General features: G+C 39.7%; 4 protein-coding genes across 7 annotated transcripts; 3 read left to right on the top strand and 1 right to left on the bottom strand.

The window, feature by feature from the left end:
• Positions 1-1,377: 1,377 nt before the first annotated feature.
• Positions 1,378-10,930, top strand: zdhhc5 (zinc finger DHHC-type containing 5). 4 transcript variants are annotated; one of them, XM_023959109.1, is made up of 12 exons: positions 1,378-1,527; positions 1,837-2,702; positions 2,966-3,087; positions 3,256-3,413; positions 3,646-3,818; positions 4,279-4,381; positions 4,531-4,622; positions 4,889-5,021; positions 5,832-5,940; positions 6,714-6,820; positions 7,548-8,482; positions 8,949-10,930. In XM_023959109.1, exons 2-12 carry the CDS (start codon positions 2,554-2,556, stop codon positions 9,052-9,054), a joined length of 2,187 nt encoding a protein of 728 aa, XP_023814877.1. In that variant the 5' UTR covers positions 1,378-1,527; positions 1,837-2,553; the 3' UTR covers positions 9,055-10,930. The 4 variants fall into 4 exon arrangements, with proteins under 4 accessions (XP_023814877.1, XP_023814879.1, XP_023814876.1 ...); XM_023959111.1 differs by adding an exon at positions 8,572-8,595 and having other exon boundaries at positions 1,378-2,702; positions 8,949-9,056; XM_023959108.1 differs by having other exon boundaries at positions 1,378-2,702.
• Positions 10,931-11,079: 149 nt separating this feature from the next.
• On the bottom strand, positions 11,080-13,984 carry tmx2 (thioredoxin related transmembrane protein 2). The gene is made up of 8 exons (XM_004073239.4): positions 13,704-13,984; positions 13,495-13,555; positions 13,131-13,244; positions 12,218-12,294; positions 11,995-12,101; positions 11,722-11,787; positions 11,490-11,619; positions 11,080-11,411 (listed from the first exon to the last, which is right to left on the bottom strand). The coding sequence occupies exons 1-8, from the start codon at positions 13,890-13,892 to the stop codon at positions 11,238-11,240; spliced, it is 918 nt and encodes a 305-aa protein (XP_004073287.1). The 5' UTR covers positions 13,893-13,984; the 3' UTR covers positions 11,080-11,237.
• A 34-nt stretch (positions 13,985-14,018) lies between these two features.
• On the top strand, positions 14,019-16,391 carry LOC101157951 (polyamine-modulated factor 1). The gene is made up of 5 exons (XM_004073238.2): positions 14,019-14,266; positions 14,445-14,550; positions 14,628-14,728; positions 15,719-15,914; positions 16,241-16,391. Exons 1-5 carry the CDS (start codon positions 14,046-14,048, stop codon positions 16,304-16,306), a joined length of 690 nt encoding a protein of 229 aa, XP_004073286.1. The 5' UTR covers positions 14,019-14,045; the 3' UTR covers positions 16,307-16,391.
• Positions 16,392-16,409: 18 nt separating this feature from the next.
• med19 (mediator complex subunit 19) lies at positions 16,410-20,515 on the top strand. The gene is made up of 6 exons (XM_004073236.4): positions 16,410-16,825; positions 17,266-17,388; positions 18,979-19,112; positions 19,277-19,373; positions 19,455-19,549; positions 20,162-20,515. The coding sequence occupies exons 1-6, from the start codon at positions 16,606-16,608 to the stop codon at positions 20,225-20,227; spliced, it is 735 nt and encodes a 244-aa protein (XP_004073284.1). The 5' UTR covers positions 16,410-16,605; the 3' UTR covers positions 20,228-20,515.
• The last annotated feature ends 126 nt before the right edge of the window (positions 20,516-20,641 follow it).

Raw genomic sequence — 20,641 nt, 5'->3', positions numbered from 1 at the left:
CAGCCTGGGGGGTGTCGATTTTTTATGGGACAGCGACGATTAACAACCGGCACATTGACTGGGTAACAACTATCTTCTTATCACGGATGATTGTTGAACGCAGGGGCGTGTCTACACTCTCAGATTACACTCCGACCCGTTTAGTTTCATTACACAAACTCGTTTTCTATCTCCAGTAATATTATGTGTGTGTGTCACAGCTCACTGTCATCACGGTGCCTAGAGTTTCCAGGGTGGTGTTGTTTCATTTGACCACCCCAGGGCATTAACGTTACAGCTCTCCAGCAACACAAGGCGGTTTGGCAACGGTTTCTGAATAATGACGATGTTTTTCTAAGGCTTTTTTTTTTAAGATTGTTGTGAAATCAAAAGGAAGCCTGTGCTTAACATTGAACAAAGAATAATTTCTTTTAACTTAAGTAGCTTAAGCCTTCACCTCTCCCAACTTGATTTCACAAAATATCAACTTTCATCATGCATGAAAGAAGTAAATAGACACCTTTTTAATGTCAAAAAGTCTTTATTTTATATGCAAAGGCAAGCAAACAATTGAAAGGTAATTGATACGTCAGACTAATTTCTTTAGGACTTATTAGACTTTCTCTTTGCAGTTTTTCATTCAGAAAACACTTTTTAGCAATAATTTGAGAAGCTTTTTATCAGCCAGCTTCAAATAGGATTTGTTTTCCACATTTCCCTTCAAACAGCAAAAACATCCTTCTTAAGGGACTAGGTTGATTTTTCTTCTTGGCCTTTCAATTGAGTGATAATTCTATGAACACTAGCAAGAGGAATTTGAAGATTTTTGGCATTTCTTTTTGCTGGCTATGTTCAACCTTGCCCAATTCATTGCCCAATCAGACAGTTTTGCTGAATTTTGTGTGCGTTGCATAGTTACAATTGCCCAAAATATTAGCACCTGGAATAGAAATATATTCATCGTAAGCTCAACACAGCTGAAAACATATCAGATCATATTTTCTATTTCTTTCCTGTGTGTTTGTATACATTAATGTTTTTAAGTGGTAATGCTGAAGTCAAAGTACCAGATTGGATTAATTTATTGTATTTACATTTCAAAAAATGCATGCGGAATCATAACACCCAGAATTAACCACAAGGTTATTTTTCATCTGGAGTCCCATGGTCTCTAGCAGTACACCAATAGGACAGCACAGACATACACGATTAGTAGAGACATGTTTATGCTTTAGAGATTTTACCTTGTTACTGGTTTGTGTACACATTTATTTGGTAGACCTTGCTAACAAAAGAGGCCACATCAACCGTTAAGTTGAAAAAAAGTACCTTTCTTTTCCTTGAATTGACCTATTTCTAGTGGTCTTAACTATATTTTTCATATAACTGTTTCTGCAGGAGTATCCAGTATACTGCAAACTGAGGAAGATAGTGATCAAGACCCAGAAATACCGTTAAAGGAAATCATGCATCAGAACGTCTAACAGCTGCATTGTACAGACGAAGATGCAGAATGGAAAAAAAGTGTTGTCCACAGAGACTGTTGAGGTGGGAACGGTCACTAAATCCAGCCGCAAACCAAGCTTGGTGGCACCTCTGAGGACTTGCTGGGGTTCTTCTCATATAATGAGTTAATACTGCCACCACTAACAGACTGGAGACAGTGGTCTCAGACGATCAAAGAGTTGGATACCAGCGCCTTTTACTTGCAAAGGCAAAACTTGACTTTTTTTTTTCTCAATTGTTTTCATCTTATTACTACAATTAACTTCCAGCTGGACTTATGTTTGATGTTTAACAGATTCTCTCAGTCCGCTTGAAACTGAATTTTATTTCAGTTTTTTTTCCCATCCTCAGTTTCTTGTCCACCCAGTGCCTAAGGGACCATCACAGAAGTCGTCACTCGCTCCTCTGCTTTTCCTCTCCTATGTGTTCTTGCCCTAAGCTGGCTTGACTACCTCTTTGATATTCCTTTCTTTATCTTGACGTTTTATTTCTTAAACAAATCTTTAGTACAGTTATAAGCTTTAGTTCCATCACCAAGTTTGAAAAGTGGAAAGAAACCTAGATTGTTACAATTTCTGTATTTTTTTAGGCTCGATGCCCCTTTGGTCATCCACAGCAGTGTTTATACGATTGCACCAAGATTCATTCAAACTCTTGCACCAAATATTGTTGCATTTAAGCCATATAAAAATATTTATCAATTTCTATTTTTGTATCACTTTAAGTTTCTTCAGCAGCTAAGATCTTTGAATACAATCGAAATATTTTCCGCAAGCTTAGTATCCACACTGCGATTTGTATTTTCTATCCATCTAGTTGAGGGAAACCTTGCTTTTAAATCAGTGCCAGGGTGCATTTAGATCCTGCACACAGAGAATTCCTCATGTTTCCATTCCGCTGCTGCTTTGCATAGTTTTGGTTTTCTTCTCCATTCTGTCATCATGGCTCCTCCCCCCAAGCTAACACTAAATTCACCATTTGACCTGTGACCCCCCCCCCCCCTCCATAGCTGATAGACTGTAGATCTCTTTCTCCGTCTGTCTTCTGTCCCCCCTCTTTCTGTCCCTAATGCCGGGTTTGAGCAGTGGGGGAGGTGGGGGAGGAGTAGGAACGGCTGTTTCTTCTCCTCCCCGACCATTTCGACCAAGCCGATACGTCCCGGTGTCTGCAGCCACCACTTTCCTCGTTGGATCTACATCTCTCTTCTTCTGTTTCACGTGAGTGTTCCTTCGGCTATTTTCATAACCAAAGGAGAAAGAAACCATGACAAATGGTTTGTGGTGATGTATATGTTAAGAGCCTGGTGCATAAACCTTTGACCACATGTTTTTTATTTATTCTGATAGTTGAAGCAAAATCTACGAGAAGTCCTACTCCAATCATCTTTAGTTCTACTTCAAAAGTGTTCCTGCTGTGCAGTTGGAGGTTTCATTTGTTCAAATTGAGTCTTGTCAACAAATTTTTCCCTTTTTTTCAACAGGTGCCCATGGCTGTCTGATTCTGTCTCTCCGGTTGTCCCCATTTACATCGCTGTAATCTTCATATTCACTCTTGCCAACTTTTGCATGGCGACTTTCATGGATCCTGGAATCTTCCCCAGAGGTATGAAGCAGTTTTTGTGTTAATAGACTTGCTCCATATGCTCAGATAGATCAGACCTTTTCCATGGTAAAATATGAGCAAAACGCCACCGAACTGCAAGGTTTCAGAAAAGATCATGAGATAAATCAGCTGTAAGAGTTCAGTGTTGTATTGTTTTTTATTCTGTAGCGGAGGAGGATGAGGACAAAGAGGATGATTTCCGTGCTCCTCTCTATAAGACGGTTGAGATCAAAGCGATCCAGGTGCGCATGAAGTGGTGCTCCACCTGCCGCTTCTACCGCCCTCCACGCTGCTCGCACTGCTCAGTCTGTGACAACTGTGTGGAGGTACCCACTCTTACACATGTAACAATATCATTCAGTAGGCTCAGCGTTTCGGGAGCTCATTGCTAACACACACAGAAGCAAACCTTATGAAGGAGTTTTTACAGGTTCATTTTTTCCTTCAATTTGAAATGACCCAAAACTCTCCTCATTTCAAGTTTAATTCTTTTTCTGGTTTCTTTATTTGTTGGTTGTGTTCATAAAACTTATATTTGTGAATGCCTCTGTCCCCCAGGATTTTGACCACCATTGTCCGTGGGTGAACAACTGTATCGGCCGGAGGAATTATCGTTATTTCTTCCTGTTTTTACTTTCTCTTACCACCCATATCATCGATGTGTTTAGCTTCGGCTTGGTTTATGTCCTGAACCACCGCCAGCAGCTGGACACGCCACAGGCTGCTGTTACGTATCTTTTCCTCGGAGCATGGCAGTCAGAAAAATGATTCCTTTACTTTTTCCTCCTCTCGTTTGTCATATTTGTAGTCCCAGTGATTAAAGTGTGACTGCCAAAGCTATTTTCTATTGTCAAATAAAAATTTAACATTGGGTCCCTCTTAGTGAAGAGTAATAGCACATTGACCGTATGCTGTTTGCACAACAAACCTTACCATATGTCACCGTCACAGTGTAGTCACACCGTTAACCTCTAAGATGTTTTTCTCCAAATGCTCATAACAAGTGTTTGTTTTATTAGAACAGTGATCCTGCAGTCTGAATGTTTACAGAAATGTGAAAGTATTCAACCATGTCACTAGTTTCCTAAGTTCTCTGATAAGAAGCTGTGCAGAACTTTTTAGTCTTCTCCAGTCAGGATTAACAGGAAACACAATGTCCGTCTCGGTGATTTCCTTAATCCTAAATCCCAGTATGGGTGTGATGTGTGTGGCTGGCTTGTTTTTCGTCCCAGTTGCTGGCCTAACTGGGTTCCACATAGTGCTGGTGGCCCGCGGCAGGACAACGAATGAACAGGTACGACAGTAGCTGGCTACTGAACTGAATTAGTCCAGACCTTTTTTTTAATACTAATATTTTAAAATTTGTGTATGTTGCAGTGTAATGACATGAAAATTGATCTTTCTGTTTTGTTATTTATGGTATAATTTCTTTTTCCTCTGTAGGTGACAGGAAAGTTTCGGGGAGGAGTCAATCCTTTCAACAAAGGCTGTTCAAGGAACATTTCACACATCCTGTGTCGGGCTCAGGCCCCCAGGTTAGCCCTGTTCTACTTTTGTTCTTTCTTTCACTCTACTGTTACTCATGTTTTTATGCAGTCTTTTATAGTGTTTGCACAAATGTTTTTCTTTCTTTATTTGCCTTTCAGCTTTCTTTCTTTTTTTAACTAGTTAATGGAATAAATGAACACAGACTTTCCTTGAAAATATATCCTAGTGCTAGAATAAACAACACTCTTCTGTTGTTGTTGATGTTTAGCGGTTGTATAAGAAAACATGTAATTTTGTCATATATATTTTGTAGGTATACAGGACGTCCATATATGCATCAGAAAATGGAAGTACAGCCACCATTTCTCAGACCATCTCTTACTGAGGCTCAACTAGAAGCCAAAATCCTGGACAATGGCATACAGAATGACCGACATAGCACAAGGGTATGTAATGCTAACTGGCTCTCAAAATGTTAATTACAACAAGAATTTTCATATAAATTAATACAATAAAATAATACAATAAACTTGAGTATCCAATACTAAAAAGTAAAGAGCAGCACATTACCAGACAGTGAAAATGAAAAGACAGTTCATTTGCTGCTATTTTATTAGCAGTTGAAAGACTTTGGTTCATTTCTGTTACATACAGCTGAATGCTTTTTTGAGCAGTTTGTGACCCTTTTATACGTCAATGAAATACCAATTTTTATTGTTTTGTAATAATAAATAAATAAAGGTATTTTGCAGAACTGAAATTAAATAGAATCAAATGGAAGATGGCATGGTTTGTTAAATGTACTAAATACTTTCTACTGAAATGCTTTCATTAAACTGCGTTTTAGTTTAAAATGTAGACAATGAAATTACAATTTCTGTTTTTAACATGTTTTTTAACTATCTAGAATATTCCATTGACGGGATGTTTAAATGGTTGAGCCTGAGTGACCTTTCATACTTGCACTGATGAAAAATACGGTTGTTTAACCTTTAAAGAAAACGATACGGTTATAGTGGCTTTGTTTGGTGTGAAATCTGATACTTCCGAGTTGCATCTACAGGTTTTTAATGATATCTTTGCTTTAAAGAACGTGGAATGCCGTATCATGTAAGTAGGAGTTACTTTAGATGGTGATCAAATGCTTAAACCTTCTGGAACTTGTGTTATAGAAAGCTGCCAATGGTCTTGCTGAAGCTGCCTTTCATTTCTGTTGTCAGGCTGAACAACATTTTGTAAATATTTGTTATTTCCAGTCTAAGAGCAGTCTCGATCAGATGGAAAGCCAGTCAGCTGATGCAGAGGCTCCACCTCCTCCAAAACCGGATCTTCAGTACTCTGGCTTGCCTCCTCCTGACACTGAGGGTGAGGGACACATTTTCCTGCATACCTGAGGACAGAATTCACAAATAATTCATGTTGACACAAACATACCTACCATGACGTGTTCCATAAAGGACCCAAACACACCTATAGTGATGTGTACACATGTAGTGGTGACAGAGGTGGAAAAGCACCGACGAGATAGAAAGATGAAGCAAGCTGTTCATAACAGGGGAGCAGCTGTCCTAGCTCCTGTATGCTCTCTGCTCCTTCTGAATTGTTAAACTGTAGCTGCTTAATTTTTCTTTTTCTCCTTGCTGACTTAGCACTGCCGTTTCTAAATGGATATTGAAGAATATCTTAATCAAACAATCCAACCATTTTCTTACCTTCATTTTTTAAACTGTCTCTCAGTTGATTTCAGTTTAAGCTGTACACATCAGTCCAGTGACTGTATCTATTCAAGGCAAATATTGAGTGTAGGAATCAAACCTCTGTCACTGTAGACTAGCTAAGCATCATTGACATTGATCATGGTGAGCTGTACACACACGCGTGTATGTATACAAGACTGCTGCTGCAGTCGCACAATGTATGTGACAATAATTCTGCCAATTCTGATGCATGCATAAATACATACATTGGCATGCACGCATTGATAAATCTGCCAAAATAGCATGGATCTGCAGAATGTTGCACATAAGGTCCAGAGTCTCTTTCTTGTCACTTAAGTGTTTAAATGTTTTTTTTTACATTTAATAATCCATATCTGTCATTCTAATACTCCCCCCCCCCCCCCCCCTGTCCCACCACAGAGAGCAGTTTGTTAACTGAAGCTCCACCCACACCATCCATGTTCAAGTACAGACTAGCTTACAACAGTCCGGGGAGGAACCATTCTGCTATTTCACATTCGAATAAGGTACACTGGAAAACAAATTCCTTCACGTCACTTTTAACGTGTTTGTCTGGGTGCAATTATTGGGGTAAGAGGTTAAATTCATATGCAGCGAATGGTTTTGCCTTGATTTTTTTATTTTATTTTTTTAACTAATGTAAGACGAGCGTAGATGTGCCAATTAAGAAAAAGAAAAAGAAACGACAACGAAGTGTGTCCATCTCAGAGCTAACTGTTATCAGTCTTTATTCTATTTCAATAATAATCCGTCACCCTTTTTTTTGCTTTACTTTGAATTGACCGTTCAGTGGCCGTCGGTTGAGCAGTAAGTCTCACTGCGTGTCTCCCTTTGACTGTTTCTGTGTGTTGGATTGATCTTTACCCCTAAGACTGCATTGACTGGAATGTACAGTTTATTTACCATTATGTACCGTCATTTACGTGTGGAAACACACAGTCTTTCACATGCAGTGTCAGTGTTTGTTCAAACCAGTGTTTCCAATCAAGTAGTGTGATGATGGAGTAGAGCACCAGTCAAGCATCCAGCCCCCCCCCCCCATCACCTTTTTTATTTATTTTTATTTGGTGTACAGTTATAATTGATACCAAATTAGTTGTTTGTTTTCTGCTTTTTCTTCTTGAGATATGGTTCTGCCCCTCCTCACTCATGCTGTCACATTCATCACTCTTTTTTTCTCCGTAACGCTTCTCCTTCTCTGCTTTTGTTTTGTTTCTCCTCTTCTCGCCTCAGATGATCCGCGGTGAGAGTCTTGACTCTCCGTGCCCCTCCATCCTCAAGTCTAGCCGCCAACCTAGCTATCGCTCAGAGCCAAGTAGCCTGGATGGGGTCACGCTGGTGGGGGGAGGTGTAGGGGTGCGCAGAGGGGGAGGGGAGAGGGGTAAGGGCTCTGGAGGCCCTGGCGGAGCTGCTGGTGGGGTATCGGGGGGCGTGTCGGGTCACTCCCTGACTGGGCGCTCCTACACCTCCTACCCGTCCTCGCTGGTTCTGTCTGCCGCCGGCTCACACTCCTCCAGCCTGCGCTCAGCACAGACTGCACACAACCCTCTGGCCACACTGCAGTCAGAGGGCACCACAGACACAAGCTACAAAAGTCTGGCCAATCAGACGCCTCGGAACGGCAGCCTGTCCTATGACAGCCTGCTGTCTCCCTCCGAGAGCCCTGAGTTCGAGTCAGCCGCTCATGAGTTGTCGCCGCAGAAGCCTCCCGGCCCCTTTCCCTCTTCAGCTAAAGCAGGCCAGCCTAGGGTGGTGTCACCCAGTAGCCCGCTGAAGGGCTACACGTCGCCCTTCCTCTCGGCTCAGATCGCCCAGCAGAGGGAGGGGCAGCTGCTCCAGGGCTCTGCCACTTTCTCCTCCCCTCATAGGGCCTACCTTCGTGCTGTCAGCCCACCACCCCCCACCTCCCCTCGGCCTCCCGAGGCCCAGCACCTTCTCCAGTATGGCCAGGACCTTTCCTCCCGAGCCCTTCGTAACACTTCCTCCTTGTCCTCTTCCCCCGGGGCTCGTTCGCTAGAGCCTCCTATCTCCCCACCTCCCCGTGGCCTCTCCCTCAGCAAGTCCACAGCTTACACTGGGGAGACAGGGTCTCAGTACAAGCTTCGGCCTACAGGAGGGGGCACTATGGTGGTAGGGGGAGATGTCGGAGGAGGGCACCAGGCTCCACAGTGAGTAGTGACCCGTCTTCATATTCGCCGGCCTGCCACCTTACCTCATCCTTCTCTTTCCTCTCTTCTTCCCGCCTGGTTTATGTCAGCCCTCCTCTTCCTCCCTGATCTGTGTGAGTCTCCTTTTTCCTCATGCATGGGTTTAGTCAGCCTGAATTCCTTTTATCAAACAGTTGAATACATCCTTGGAAAGATTGTTTAAGTGGTTAGAATGTGTGTATCATTAAAGCATGACGCTGTGTGTAGTTGCTACATGAAACAATAGTGGTACGTCTTTAGTCTGCCATGTCAATGTCCTTTCTTTATTCCACAAGTATAAATACCAAACGCCTTACAAGTTTCTTAGAATAAAGAAGTTGTTTTATATTTTGAAATTAGACCTTCTCACCTCTTTTTTTTTTCCCCTTCCCCCTAATTTTCTCCAACCTCCTCCATTTTCCCCCCATTCCAACGGCTGCCCGATCAGACCCACCTTTCGCCCAATTTTGGCCAATCACACAATATCCAAACCAGCGGGCGGGGTGAAGAAGGTAACCGGCGTTGGAGGGACCACGTATGAGATTTCAGTTTGATTGACACTATTGCGAGGAAGAGGGAAGATGCTCAATGGATGTGGTCTACTTGGCTCTCACCCGAGCTGGAAAATAACCAAGAATTGAGGCCCGTGGCGAGAAACTTTCCTACTGGACTGGTCGCAAGTAGCAAGCCTGTGTGGTACTCCTGTTGTCCTTTTTAAACGCCACGAGCCAACTCTGCCAGCCTCTCCGTTTTGAACAAAAACAAACTGGGGACACTGAAGTTTCCATTTAACCACTTTGTGAGCCATAGACTGATATGACTGTGTCAACACGGCTGGGTACAGATATGTTGAGAAAACATGCATCTTTTTTGTTTTTTTTGGAATATGAGCATTTTTCAGAAGGGCGTTCAACAGTTGAGAAAAGGATTTAACTCTATTTTAAAAGGTAGGAAAATTAGTCTGTTGACCAATGGAAACACATAAATGGACCGCAACGTCACAAAAATACCCAACCTGTAAACTGTATCAATTTAGTTTTATAAACATTTTTCTTAATATGGTTTTATATTTGTGTATAAAATAGTATGGCTCGTCATTGGGTGAAATTGTCAGGTATTGAAAAGCACTATAGATGAGGTTGGCAAATGTACTGTATGTTGTTATTCATGGAAGAAACACCGGAGCGGAATCCCGTCTGCTGTTGATGGCTGCATCAGCCACTATCGAGCTTTTGCTGGAATTTCATGTCGTCCAAAGAGAAATCGTGATCTTGGAATCGGACAACTAACGTGAAAATAATTACGATTATTTTTGAAAAAGCCACAAGGAAACTTTTAATTCTCTCGACTGCAGCACAAGCATCTTTGTGGAATGTACGCTTGTAATGTGTATGCTAAAGACATTATGCAAAATCTCTTTGTAGCTTTAAAATGTTTCTTTTTCTTGTGTTTTTAGTTGATCCTTTTCTGTGATATTTGTCTAACAGCTGAGAGGCTAGCGACCGCAAACATTAACTGGTGGCCAGCCACAAAGGAGCAGTGAGGGAAGGGCTTATTTATTTTATCAGAAGATATGACCTTGGACCTAAGTACATTTTTTTAAGTTTGTTATTGGCTATAAAAAGAAAAATTCTGATTATTTTCAATGAAAAAAGTTTATAAGCAACATCAAATAAATTAAGGAGGGACTAGTATTTGGTTTGATTCTGTGTTTAATGGGTGATGCCTTGAGTTTGTTTTTATTTATTTTTTTTTACTTTTTCCACATTTGCTGGAAGAAAAGTCAAGTAGAATAGATTTTACTTGTCAATTTGTTTTGCTCATTTTGAGATGTTCATAAAAAGGAATAAATTGGACAATATTTAAGTTTTATTTATTTCATTTTCCCCCCATCATTCGTTGCAGTCGAAAGTCAAAGCTGTTTGAAAAGGACTCATCTTTGGAGGGGGGAGGGGGGGAGGATGCTATAAGCACATTTAGGTACCAGTCCACCCAAACAACTATTGCAGGATTTTAACCCTCCAAGCTTTGTCTCTGGCATGCATGTTGTTTCTTTTTGTCTTCTGGTGACATTTTGCTTTTATTAGAAATGTTGGCTTCAATCCTTAACCCAGTTCAGTTGTGGATGGCAAAAGGAAATACATTTTAATGGCACAAGCGTTTGCCATGCAGAAATAAAAAAAAGACCATCTATTGTTTTTTTTGTTTTGGCTCCAGCCAAGGATTGTAGCCACTGAACAATCTGAAACTGTGTGCGTGGAAACAGGACACTTAAAAGTGAAATAAATATACTGCTGTTGTGAGCTGTGATGAATGGAACTAGTTTCACAAATATCTGTAATGAATACATTAAAAACATTTCCAAAATGGCCTTATAAAGAGTTTTTAAGAAAATGTCTTCTAGAAATAAAAGGTCAAACTTTTCAAGGAGGAAATGTCATGATTTCTTTCTGTTTCAACTTCCGCTTATTTATTTGTCCCTTTTGACAGAAAGGTAAACAATGTTCACAAATGCAACATAACATTGCATTTTGTTATGAGGTGTTAACCTTTTGAATGCCAAAAAATTGAAGAGATGCTTTTTTTCAGATCCAGGAGTGTTTTTTAATCAAACTGCAAACATTTTAATCAGATCTTATTTCTGTTACTTAGTAATGTTCATTTTTACATTGTCAGGCCTGGGGGTAAAAAAAGACAAAACAAAAAGCACTGGTTTTCTTTGCAGTAATGAATCCCTTCACTGGTCTTTCTTGCTCTCTGTTGGCTGGTTTGAATCGGAGTTCTCGAGGAGCTCATCGCTGCCCTCCTCTGGCTGACCGCTGTTCTGCTTCTCTCTCAAGCTCATGCTTTTGTTGAGCTTTTTGGATTTCTGGAAAAGCTCATTGAGGTTAAACTCCCGGATGATGTTCTCCTTTTGAGTATAAATAGATTTTATTATTAATAACTCTTAAAATGTTAATTTATTTGTTAAAAGCTGACCAAAACCCACCTCATTAAAGGTCCAAGTAACAGCTCTTCCTTTGTTATCCACCATTGGACGTCTCATAACTTCTCGTCCTCCTTGAAAAAGCAGCAATGAGGGCAGCTGCTTAGATAGAGGAGAAGTACTGATCCTGTACCTGTGAATGAGGATTTAATGGAATAATTAAACCATTCTGAACAAAAATCAGGTATTAATAATGTATGCTCAAATGTAGGATTAATTTAGAAAAATAAAGAACCTTTCTGAGATATCGCTATATCGACCGATGTCCACCTTTCCAAACCGGAGTCCAGCACAGTTGTACCTGCAGTATGCAAGGTGACAAAAACAGGAGATCCGTTTGTGTTACCATCAAATTACACTTCCTACATTCCATTTTAATGATCCCAAACACCATGACTATTTCAAAAAAAAAAAAAAAAACAAGTCAAGACTATGAAAAGTCTTTAAATGGTTTAAAATGTCCCTCTGTGGAAGCCAAAGGTAAATATTTGTAAAAAAAATTATTTACTTGAGAGAAAGATCGGCGAAGATGCGTGCAAAAGACTGGCACTCAGATGACCAGTTAGCATAAAACTCCACAATCCAGGTCACTCGATTGTCCCTCTGAAGCTCCTCCTAATGAACCAATAACACTAAATTACATTGCACACATTTCTTTCATCAGTAAAACATTTATTTTTTTAGCAGTCCAACAGAAATGCAAATGAGTTCTCACAACACAGAGAACTTACGTCTATAGTCTTGTCGCTGAAATATTTCATGTACTCTGGACCCATGTAAAGAGGAGGCTTACAGGTCATTACAAATGCTGGAAACGACAGACAAAAGCTTAACATTAATCCAAAAAATGTTTGAAAAAGTGGATATGCTGTTTTCATCCATGTTGGTTCACATTTAATCAAATATTAAAAGTACTCAAAACTCCATTATCCATTTTTTTACAGCATAATTTCCAAAGCTGCTATATAGCAGATTCTTGCAACTCATTTAAACAAAAATTGAAGTGTTGATAGAAATTCGATTCTTTGACAAAATCCATGTAATCTTTTTATGAAATCTGAACACTTCAAACGTTATATATTTTTATGTCAGTGCCTTAACACTTGGTGACAAAAATGTGTTTAATACTGTAAAATACTAAGTAATGAGTGAAAAATGTTGACCTCCTTACAGGCTTCCTTAGCATATGCACTGAGATCTTGACTTTCAGACTTTTTTTTAGAGAAAACAGTATTAACTGGAAAAAAAAGCTTCTAATGTTTGCAACCACAAAAAACACTAATTGTTTCTTTAGAAAGAAGTTAACCTTATTGTAATGTTTATGTCTGAAGGCAAATTGAGAATTTCAGAATTAGAATTTCCTCACAAGATTCTTTGGATTGTCTATTTCAAAGAAATAACTGGTGTTTTCTTGTGCATTGACCTTGACTGCAGATTGGTTTACCAATAGCTATAACTGGTAAGTCATTAAAATTTCAAAAGTGCTTTGAGTTTTATTTTGATCAAGTGTTTTCCCAGGGAAAGTCACAGTATTGGGGTGGTAGAATGAAATCCAAGGGACCTAAATAAGTAATTTTTCATTTAAGATAATCACAGGTGCCATTTAAAAACAATTTGGACAGCTTTTTGTAAAAGGTCACTGACCGACACACAAAGCAAGGTAGAGGATGCCAAACCGGATGTCCAGTCGGAAGAAGAGGATGACATTGGCCACTTTACTGAACATAAACAGGTTGCCGATGTGCTGCTCCATGGTGACTGAGGAAGAGGAAGGGAGGAGAAAAAAGGCACTGAGACTACAAGGTCAAACCAGGGTGGAATCATGCTGTTATGTTTACACAATAAAGGCACGTTTTCAGTGAATCACTTCCTGAATCTACCCCTGGAGTGGGGTCTCTGTTGGTTTCAAAATTTTCCTCAGGATTTTTCAGTATAAGTTATAAAATAAAATAAAAGGTAACACTAAACAGCATTTCCATCAAAACTGTAAAATCTTTGGGGTACTTACTGGCTCTTCTGTTCTTCATCATCACTATGGCACTCAGAAACATGAGAATCTCCAATTCTCTCTTTTAGAAAAAAAAGAAGAGGGAAAATAATAATAAAACAAACGTAATGAGAGACTTTACACATCCTTATTTCCGGTGATGAATTAAATCTGCTATATATAACATCAGGCAGCACACTGGCGCAACACTATATGTCTCACATGCTCACCCAGTCAAACTCGCAAGAGTTCCCGTCGTCCCGGGCGCTTGACAGGTGCTCACAAAGACCTGGAGTTTTCCGTACCAGCAAGAATGCGACAGTCATAGAAAAGGACACAATGTAGTACGGCTTCAGCAGCCATTTGTAAATCTGGGGAAAGTGATACAAAAAAGTGAAGAGTCCTGTGATTAAGCCCATGCTGACAGAAGGGACAGCAGCCTCAAGAGGACAAGTGAAAACGACAGCTGAGCGCAACTCTTCTACTGCGCATGCGGCCAAGAGGGGCGTTCAGATTCTTTTTGGACGCCGCCACTCGCCGTAGAATTGGCGGGTAAGGGGAAAAAGGTAAACATGGAGGAAAGCAGCTGTCCTCAGCAGCTATCGGAAAGAGTTGAAGAAGACAACTTTAACGAAAAGAATACAAACGCTGCCCTGGGAGAGGCTTCCTCACAGATGTCGAACACGGATGGCGTGAATAAACCAGCAGAGGAAACCAACGTTCAGTACAATAGGCTGAAGCTGTTTGACAAAGTGATGCAGAAAAGTTTAAAAAAATTCGTAGAGATCGCCAGGTATGTTTTTACTGACGTATAACAGCTTTATGTCACCTTATATATTTTTTATAAAAAAAAAATGTAAAGAATTAGTCAAATGAAAAATAGAAATACACTTCTAGTATGATCTAGTGATATAAATGTATTCAATTCGCCAGTGAGTGTTCATGATCATATATAATATTGTCCTTATCAGTGACAAAGGATTTGCTAGCATGTTCCGTCCATTGTATAAGAAGAATCCCCAGAAGATGGAAAGCATTCACAAGAAGTTTGCAGAGGAGCTGCAGAAAACTATTCAGGTGAAGAACACAAACATCCTCCAGTTTTAAGTCTCAGGTTGAACTTGATTATTATTTGTTTCTGCATTCATAAACAGGAGGACATCAGCAGGCTAACCGAAGAAGGCATGTTGGAGTTCAAGTTGAATGAGCTCGACAAGCTGGAAGATGCTGCTAAAAACGATCCAAACCCTGCATGGTCGGTATCCAGAATGAAACCTCAATTCTTGCATAATACGCCAACATTTCATTATTGACCTCATTATGCTCTGTTTCCTTACAGAACAACCACATGTACTACAAATTTAAACTACCAGTTCACGAATAGAGTACCACCAAGATACAGTAGTTTTCTTGATTTTACTGAGCAAAACAAGGGTTTCATTTATTTTGTATTTGATTCACTGGGGTCATTGCCTACTTCATTTTTGTAATTGAATAGTATATCTAGATTTCACAACCCCTACTTACATAACTCCACTGTTTCACAGTGCCGTTGTCTTGTAGGCAAAATTTGGATGGTTAAAACTCACTTCAATCATCTTTTGATCTACAGTATTTTAAATGTGTTGTCAGTAGTCTTAATTATGGTTATGCTGTTTTTCGCCTAAATTTAAAATTACGTGTTGTTTTCTAGGTCAGGTTTTCTGCAGAGCAGGAGTAGTTCCTTTGAAACTTGCCTCCGAGTTGTGAGTGGAATGCTGGCGTGGGACAAAGACCATCACCCCAAATTCCTGTCAGCCATAACTGAGAGCTGTTTACCTGCTCTTCCACAACCATACAGCCCATCACACCCTCAATATAATGTTACCGGTGCAATCATAATGGCGAGCAATATTGGAGATATCCGGCTGTATAGTTTTGAGCCAAATGGCTGCTCAGACAAGGAGTACAAAGACTAGTCTAGTCGTCTACAAGTGCATGTACAGAATGGAGCAGAGTAGGGAGCTTGTGGCCCGCCCATTGTAGTTTAGACATAGCTACAAGTTTTTTCAAACACAATGATCTGAACAAAGGGATAGTTAGAAATGCAATTTTGAGCTTGGTTTTCTTTATATATGTCCTCCATCAGGAAAAAAAATGCCACAAGAACATGTTAAAAACACCAGAAACACAGTTTTCATTGATCTAGGTCTTTAATATTTTTGCCTTATTTTGTCCTACAATTTCTTCTCATATGCTTTCTTAGGCGTCCAAGTGGAATCCCTGAGCAAGACTTCTGCAGTTTTTTGATGCCGTATTACCAAAAACAGGAGGCCTTCCTGCGACTGGAGCTGAAGAAGATTCAAGCAGAGAATGCTGCTCTGGCTCAGAAGGTTCAGGCAGGAAGAGAAAATATTGCTCAGACTGAACAGCGGATTTCCACAGCTGTCAATGAGTGGAAGGTGAGATGAATAATAGACTGACTCTGTTGTTATGCAAAAGAAGTTTGAGTTTACTAAATGTGTATTGAATTATCTAGTAATATTGTTATAGTTATACTGTAACACCAAATGTTTGGCCTAAGAAAAGCTCTTATATGAATTCTCCAGGCTACTTGAACCTTTCCTTAGGGTTTAAACATTTGCTAAAAGAGAATTTATTAGTTGGATAAATGCAGTTTTCTTTGCTAAACCTTATGTTTAAATGGACATTGTTTTTATTACCATCATCAGATCTTTGCGTAAGGTTCAGTGGACATGTTTTTATATTTTCTTTTTTATCTTTACAGGCCGCTGTAGCTGAGTTTGAAAAGCTGTCTTCTTCCCTTTGTCCTGCTGATGTTTTTGATGTGTGATCATCAAATCAGCTGACAGGAAATGATTTTGTATATTTTGTTTGTTTTTATATTTCTGAATAAAGAAAAAAAATACGTTCTGGAACTTGGACTCTTGCATATAAACATATTACGGTATGCTGCGTGTTTGTGCTCTTCATTACGGTATTCGGTCCAGGGAAATAAAGCCGCACAAAGAAGCGAGGAGTAGTGTAGTTGGCTCTCGGATGGATACATGGTGATCCTTCCTCCATCGACAGGCCAGAAGCTAAACAAAACCGGCTTTTCGTCTCGGTGTAAATGTATCTCCGTTGATAAGTATGACGGAAATGTTTTCAACTCTGTTTGGGCAAAATGAAGCTCAGGGACCTCCCGGGTCGTCGTCTTTGGGTTTCGGACCGGGTAAACCTCCGCCACCTATGCCGCAAAATCAAGTGCCAATGGCGGGGCAGATGACACCACAGCTCGGGGATGACGGGCCTACTCTGCGAAAGACGGGAGCCATGAATGAACCCTTTTACTTGCTGCGAGAGCTTCCTGGTACGGTTGAATGTGTTCTACTGCTTGTACTGTGTAATTTGAATAAACAATGCAAACATTTGTGTACATCAAGCAAGATTTTATTAAAATTCGGAAAATAAAAAGACAACTGTAAGCGTTAACGTTACAGGTTTTTGGAGTCAGTAGAGTAAGCCATAACACTTGCTAACTTTTTTGTTTCTTTTCGTTTGGAGTATTCTGTTTTCAATTGAACTGAAATAAATGTACAGCCATTTGTAAATGTAACGCAGCTTTTATCCACATAGTAAATGTCCTGTTATTATATGTGTTTCGTGAGTATTGTAATCAAAGTTGTTTGTGTCCGTTTAGTGGCGCTAGTGCCTTTGTTTTATGTACCTAAATTACTAAAATGGCTGTGTGTCTCTTCTCCCCCTTATTTTGCGTTAATTCGAACTTTTTTGTTGTTATTTTATTTTAAGTTGGAAATGAACTGACGGGAAACACTAACCTCATCACGCACTACAACTTGGAGCATGCCTACAACAAATTCTGTGGGAAGAAAGTGAAAGAGAAGCTCAGCAACTTTCTGCCAGAATTACCAGGTGTGTACCAAAACATGCTCACACTAGAATACCAATTTGGGGCAGTAGTTTTTATAGGTATAATCAAAAACAGCTACCAAAAAAAAGAGCGAGGGAATTATAAATCAGAATTGCATGGGTATTATTAGACTCTACAAAATGTAAAACAAAGCAGTAATTATTTAATAACAGTTAACTGATACATTTTTAACATGTTATATATAAAAAATTAAGCTTAAAATTGCATATCTGAGAGTTTCTTCATTCAAATTGTTGGGAATCGGGCAGTTTCCCTGCTCTGCTACATTTGGATGCATCCATTTGCAGACAAATACATCCATGTGCGTCTTTGTTTTCCTTGTCTGAGCTGGAATCGGACTCCAAACTGTAGGACTGGATAGCTCCAATATTGTTCACCATTTTTGTTGCACCAGTAATGTTGTTAGGTTGTGGTTGTGAGGGGCGGTAAGCTACCAGGAGAGCATGTAAACAGATCGATGACGGGAAGTGGGGCAGGCTTACTGTGCCCACTATTCATAGATGAATTCCCAATGAACTCCTCTGAAGCAACTATCTCTTAGAAAAGACTTAAGTTTTTATATTTTTGGCTAAAAACATTATAATTAAAAGACCAATGGGACTGCTTTGTAAATCGATCAAATGACGATAAGCTTGGGATCTTAATAAACTAGGTACAAGATTATTTTTAAGGGACATGCATTTATCAATGAGAAAGAGAGCAGATAGAACAGTCTGCAGTGATGAATATGTCAAGTGTTTCCTAAAGGACTCCAGGTTTTAGTTAAAACAGACATTTAATATTCTTGGTGTGGCTAAAATAATTCTTTGAAAGGTTGACATAGATGTACAGAAAACTTAGGATAGGTCAACATCTGTTCTTCTGATAATACAAAGTTTCTAAACCAGCCTTGATCAGACAAAACACTAACAGAGGTGAGCTAACGGGGAAAAACTGCTGTCCGTTTCTCAGGATAAAGCAGGTATCTGCCAACCAAATGGTTAATAGCTTAATTATTAGCCTTTGTAGGGTTTTGTCTTTGGGCAAAGGGGAATTAAACACCATTTTCTTAGATGTGTGACAAGTTTCATTGGTCATGAGAATCTGCCTACTGAATTATTGTAAATTGTTCATAAAAAAAACAGTTTGTCCACTTTACTGGTAGATTTGACAAAATCTTAAACAGTTTTTGAATAATGTGAGATATTCAAAAGTACAACGATGTTTGCATTTTATGACGGAAGATAAACAGTTTTTGGTGGTTACATTCCTAAAAACGTCAGATCACAGCTCTAATGCAGAAAGAAACAAGATAGTATCTGTAAATTCTGGTTTTGGCAATGGAGCTAATGATACTTATTGAATAATTTGGGATAAGAAGAAGATGATGAAGATGAGGATTTTCACAACGCGACCAACAAAGTGTTGAAATTTAAAGGATGTTTACACTGCATTAGACACCTTGGTCCAAAGTTATATGCAGATGAAAAGGATCGAGCTTTTGCTTATCAAACCAAAAAAACACATTGATTCTGGTGAGATCTGTCCACAGCTGTTCTTTGACCTGTGTGTAAAATAAAAATGTGCTGCAGGTATGATCGACTCTCCAGGCACTCAGGACGGCAGCTCTCTGCGCTCTCTGATAGACAAGCCTCCAGTGTGTGGAAATTCCTTCAGCCCACTGACTGGCACTATGCTCACAGGCTTCAGACTACACACAGGACCGGTATGATGATGAACTCCAAACTCCTACCTCTAACCTGCTGACATTTTTCTCCACTCTTTTCGCTGCATAACAATATATATAGTCTTCATTTTGAGTGTTGTAACATGCAAACAAACTTTTTTTAATATGTTGATAAAATGATTTTTTTATTATTTTTTTATAAGCTCCCAGAACAGTACAGACTGATGCACATACAACCTCCAAAGAAGAAGAGCAAACACAAGCACAAGCATCATCGGCCGCAAGATCCATTACCCCAAGGTACATCACAAACTCCCCTTCCCATGCACGACTGCCCCGCAGGTTCAGCTCTCTGATCGCGTTCTGTGTTTTATGCCACAGAAACTCCATCAGACACTGATCCCAAGAAGAAGAAGAAAAAGAGGGATGACGATCCTGACCGTAAGAAAAAGAAGAAAGACAAGAAAAAGAAGAAGGTAAGAAACCTTTCTTTGGTCTTTCTGTGTTTAATTAACCCCGAACCTGATTTACAGAAACACCAGGAATTCTCATATACAACGAACTTTCTGTCTCGTACAATTAAAGCAAAAATCTGCATCTATATTTCCTGAAAAAGAAGGCCCAAAGCGCTTTACAGTCACACTCCCATTCACACACACATTTACACACTGATAGTGGCTCTGCTGCCAACCTTCCTTGTGCCTAAGGCAGAAATTGAACCTGCAATATTTTAATCAGAGGTCAACCGCCCTACCGCTGCACCACGGTAGCCCCGTAGAACCCAAAAGCGGTCTAAGAAATGTGTATTGCGACGTGTAAACTAAAGAGTTTCGAACAGGGAAGCCCTTTAGGCGCGTTTAAGATAGACTTGTCATTGGAAGTGGTCGTGTTGCTGGGGCGGTGTGAATGTAGCTTCAGAGTGAAAAACACGTGAAGTGCAGTTCATGTCTAGTGGCCGTAAAGATTTTCTGTTTTGTTTAACTATGCAACCTTAATGCACATCAGTTAGGCAGTTTTTTTCGTCTTTCAGTGCAAGTCTTTAAACTTTTTCTTCATCCTTTTTAATCGTTGAAACTCTCTCATTGCAGAACCGCCACAGTCCTGATCACCCCGGTCTCGCTGGATCACAACCAAACAGCAACAGCCTCAGATAGACAAGAGCTCACTGTGTGCATGTCTGATTGTTTTTGTAAGAGGAAGTGTGTTTTGCAGGTGAATGTATTAATAAAAGGATGTTTAAAGAGAGAACTAGCTGTATGATCGTGTGTGTGTGAAAGTGAATGAGCAGCAACACAGGGGAAGGGAATGATGGAGATGTTGCAGAGTAAACAAAAATGTGGATGAACTGTGTTTGAGAGGTTACTGTACATATTTTCTTTAACTTTGTTGTAACACCTTTCACCATATGGCCAAAATTAAATAAACTATTATTTTTGTTTGCATTTTTTTGTTAAAATCTTGAAGGAGTGTTGTTTATTTTTAATATTAATCACACGTATGCACACAAAAAAACAATGAATCCAGATTAATGTATGGATTTAGTTATCCATCATCAATTGCAGCAGGAA

The sequence above is a fragment of the Oryzias latipes genome, chromosome 10, assembly GCF_002234675.1.
Source record: "Oryzias latipes chromosome 10, ASM223467v1".
NCBI classification, from domain to species: domain Eukaryota; kingdom Metazoa; phylum Chordata; class Actinopteri; order Beloniformes; family Adrianichthyidae; genus Oryzias; species Oryzias latipes.
The sequence above is the reverse complement of the archived record's forward strand: the minus strand, read 5'-3'. Positions and strand labels throughout refer to the sequence as shown.

Coding starts and splice junctions, on each gene's coding strand:
- LOC101157951 (XM_004073238.2), top strand. CDS start 14,046: ATGGAGGAAAGCAGCTGTCCTCAGCAGCTATCGGAAAGAGTTGAAGAA. Junction 14,551..14,627: donor AGCTGCAGAAAACTATTCAG/GTGAAGAACACA, acceptor ATTCATAAACAG/GAGGACATCAGCAGGCTAAC. Junction 14,729..15,718: donor AACGATCCAAACCCTGCATG/GTCGGTATCCAG, acceptor ATGCTTTCTTAG/GCGTCCAAGTGGAATCCCTG.
- zdhhc5 (XM_023959109.1), top strand. CDS start 2,554: ATGCCGGGTTTGAGCAGTGGGGGAGGTGGGGGAGGAGTAGGAACGGCT. Junction 2,703..2,965: donor TCTCTCTTCTTCTGTTTCAC/GTGAGTGTTCCT, acceptor TTTTTTCAACAG/GTGCCCATGGCTGTCTGATT. Junction 8,483..8,948: donor GGAGGGCACCAGGCTCCACA/GTGAGTAGTGAC, acceptor CTGCCCGATCAG/ACCCACCTTTCGCCCAATTT.
- tmx2 (XM_004073239.4), bottom strand. CDS start 13,892: ATGGGCTTAATCACAGGACTCTTCACTTTTTTGTATCACTTTCCCCAG. Junction 13,245..13,494: donor GATGAAGAACAGAAGAGCCA/GTAAGTACCCCA, acceptor CCTCTTCCTCAG/TCACCATGGAGCAGCACATC. Junction 11,412..11,489: donor TTACTTGGACCTTTAATGAG/GTGGGTTTTGGT, acceptor TATACTCAAAAG/GAGAACATCATCCGGGAGTT.
- med19 (XM_004073236.4), top strand. CDS start 16,606: ATGACGGAAATGTTTTCAACTCTGTTTGGGCAAAATGAAGCTCAGGGA. Junction 16,826..17,265: donor CTTGCTGCGAGAGCTTCCTG/GTACGGTTGAAT, acceptor TTTTATTTTAAG/TTGGAAATGAACTGACGGGA. Junction 17,389..18,978: donor CTTTCTGCCAGAATTACCAG/GTGTGTACCAAA, acceptor AATGTGCTGCAG/GTATGATCGACTCTCCAGGC.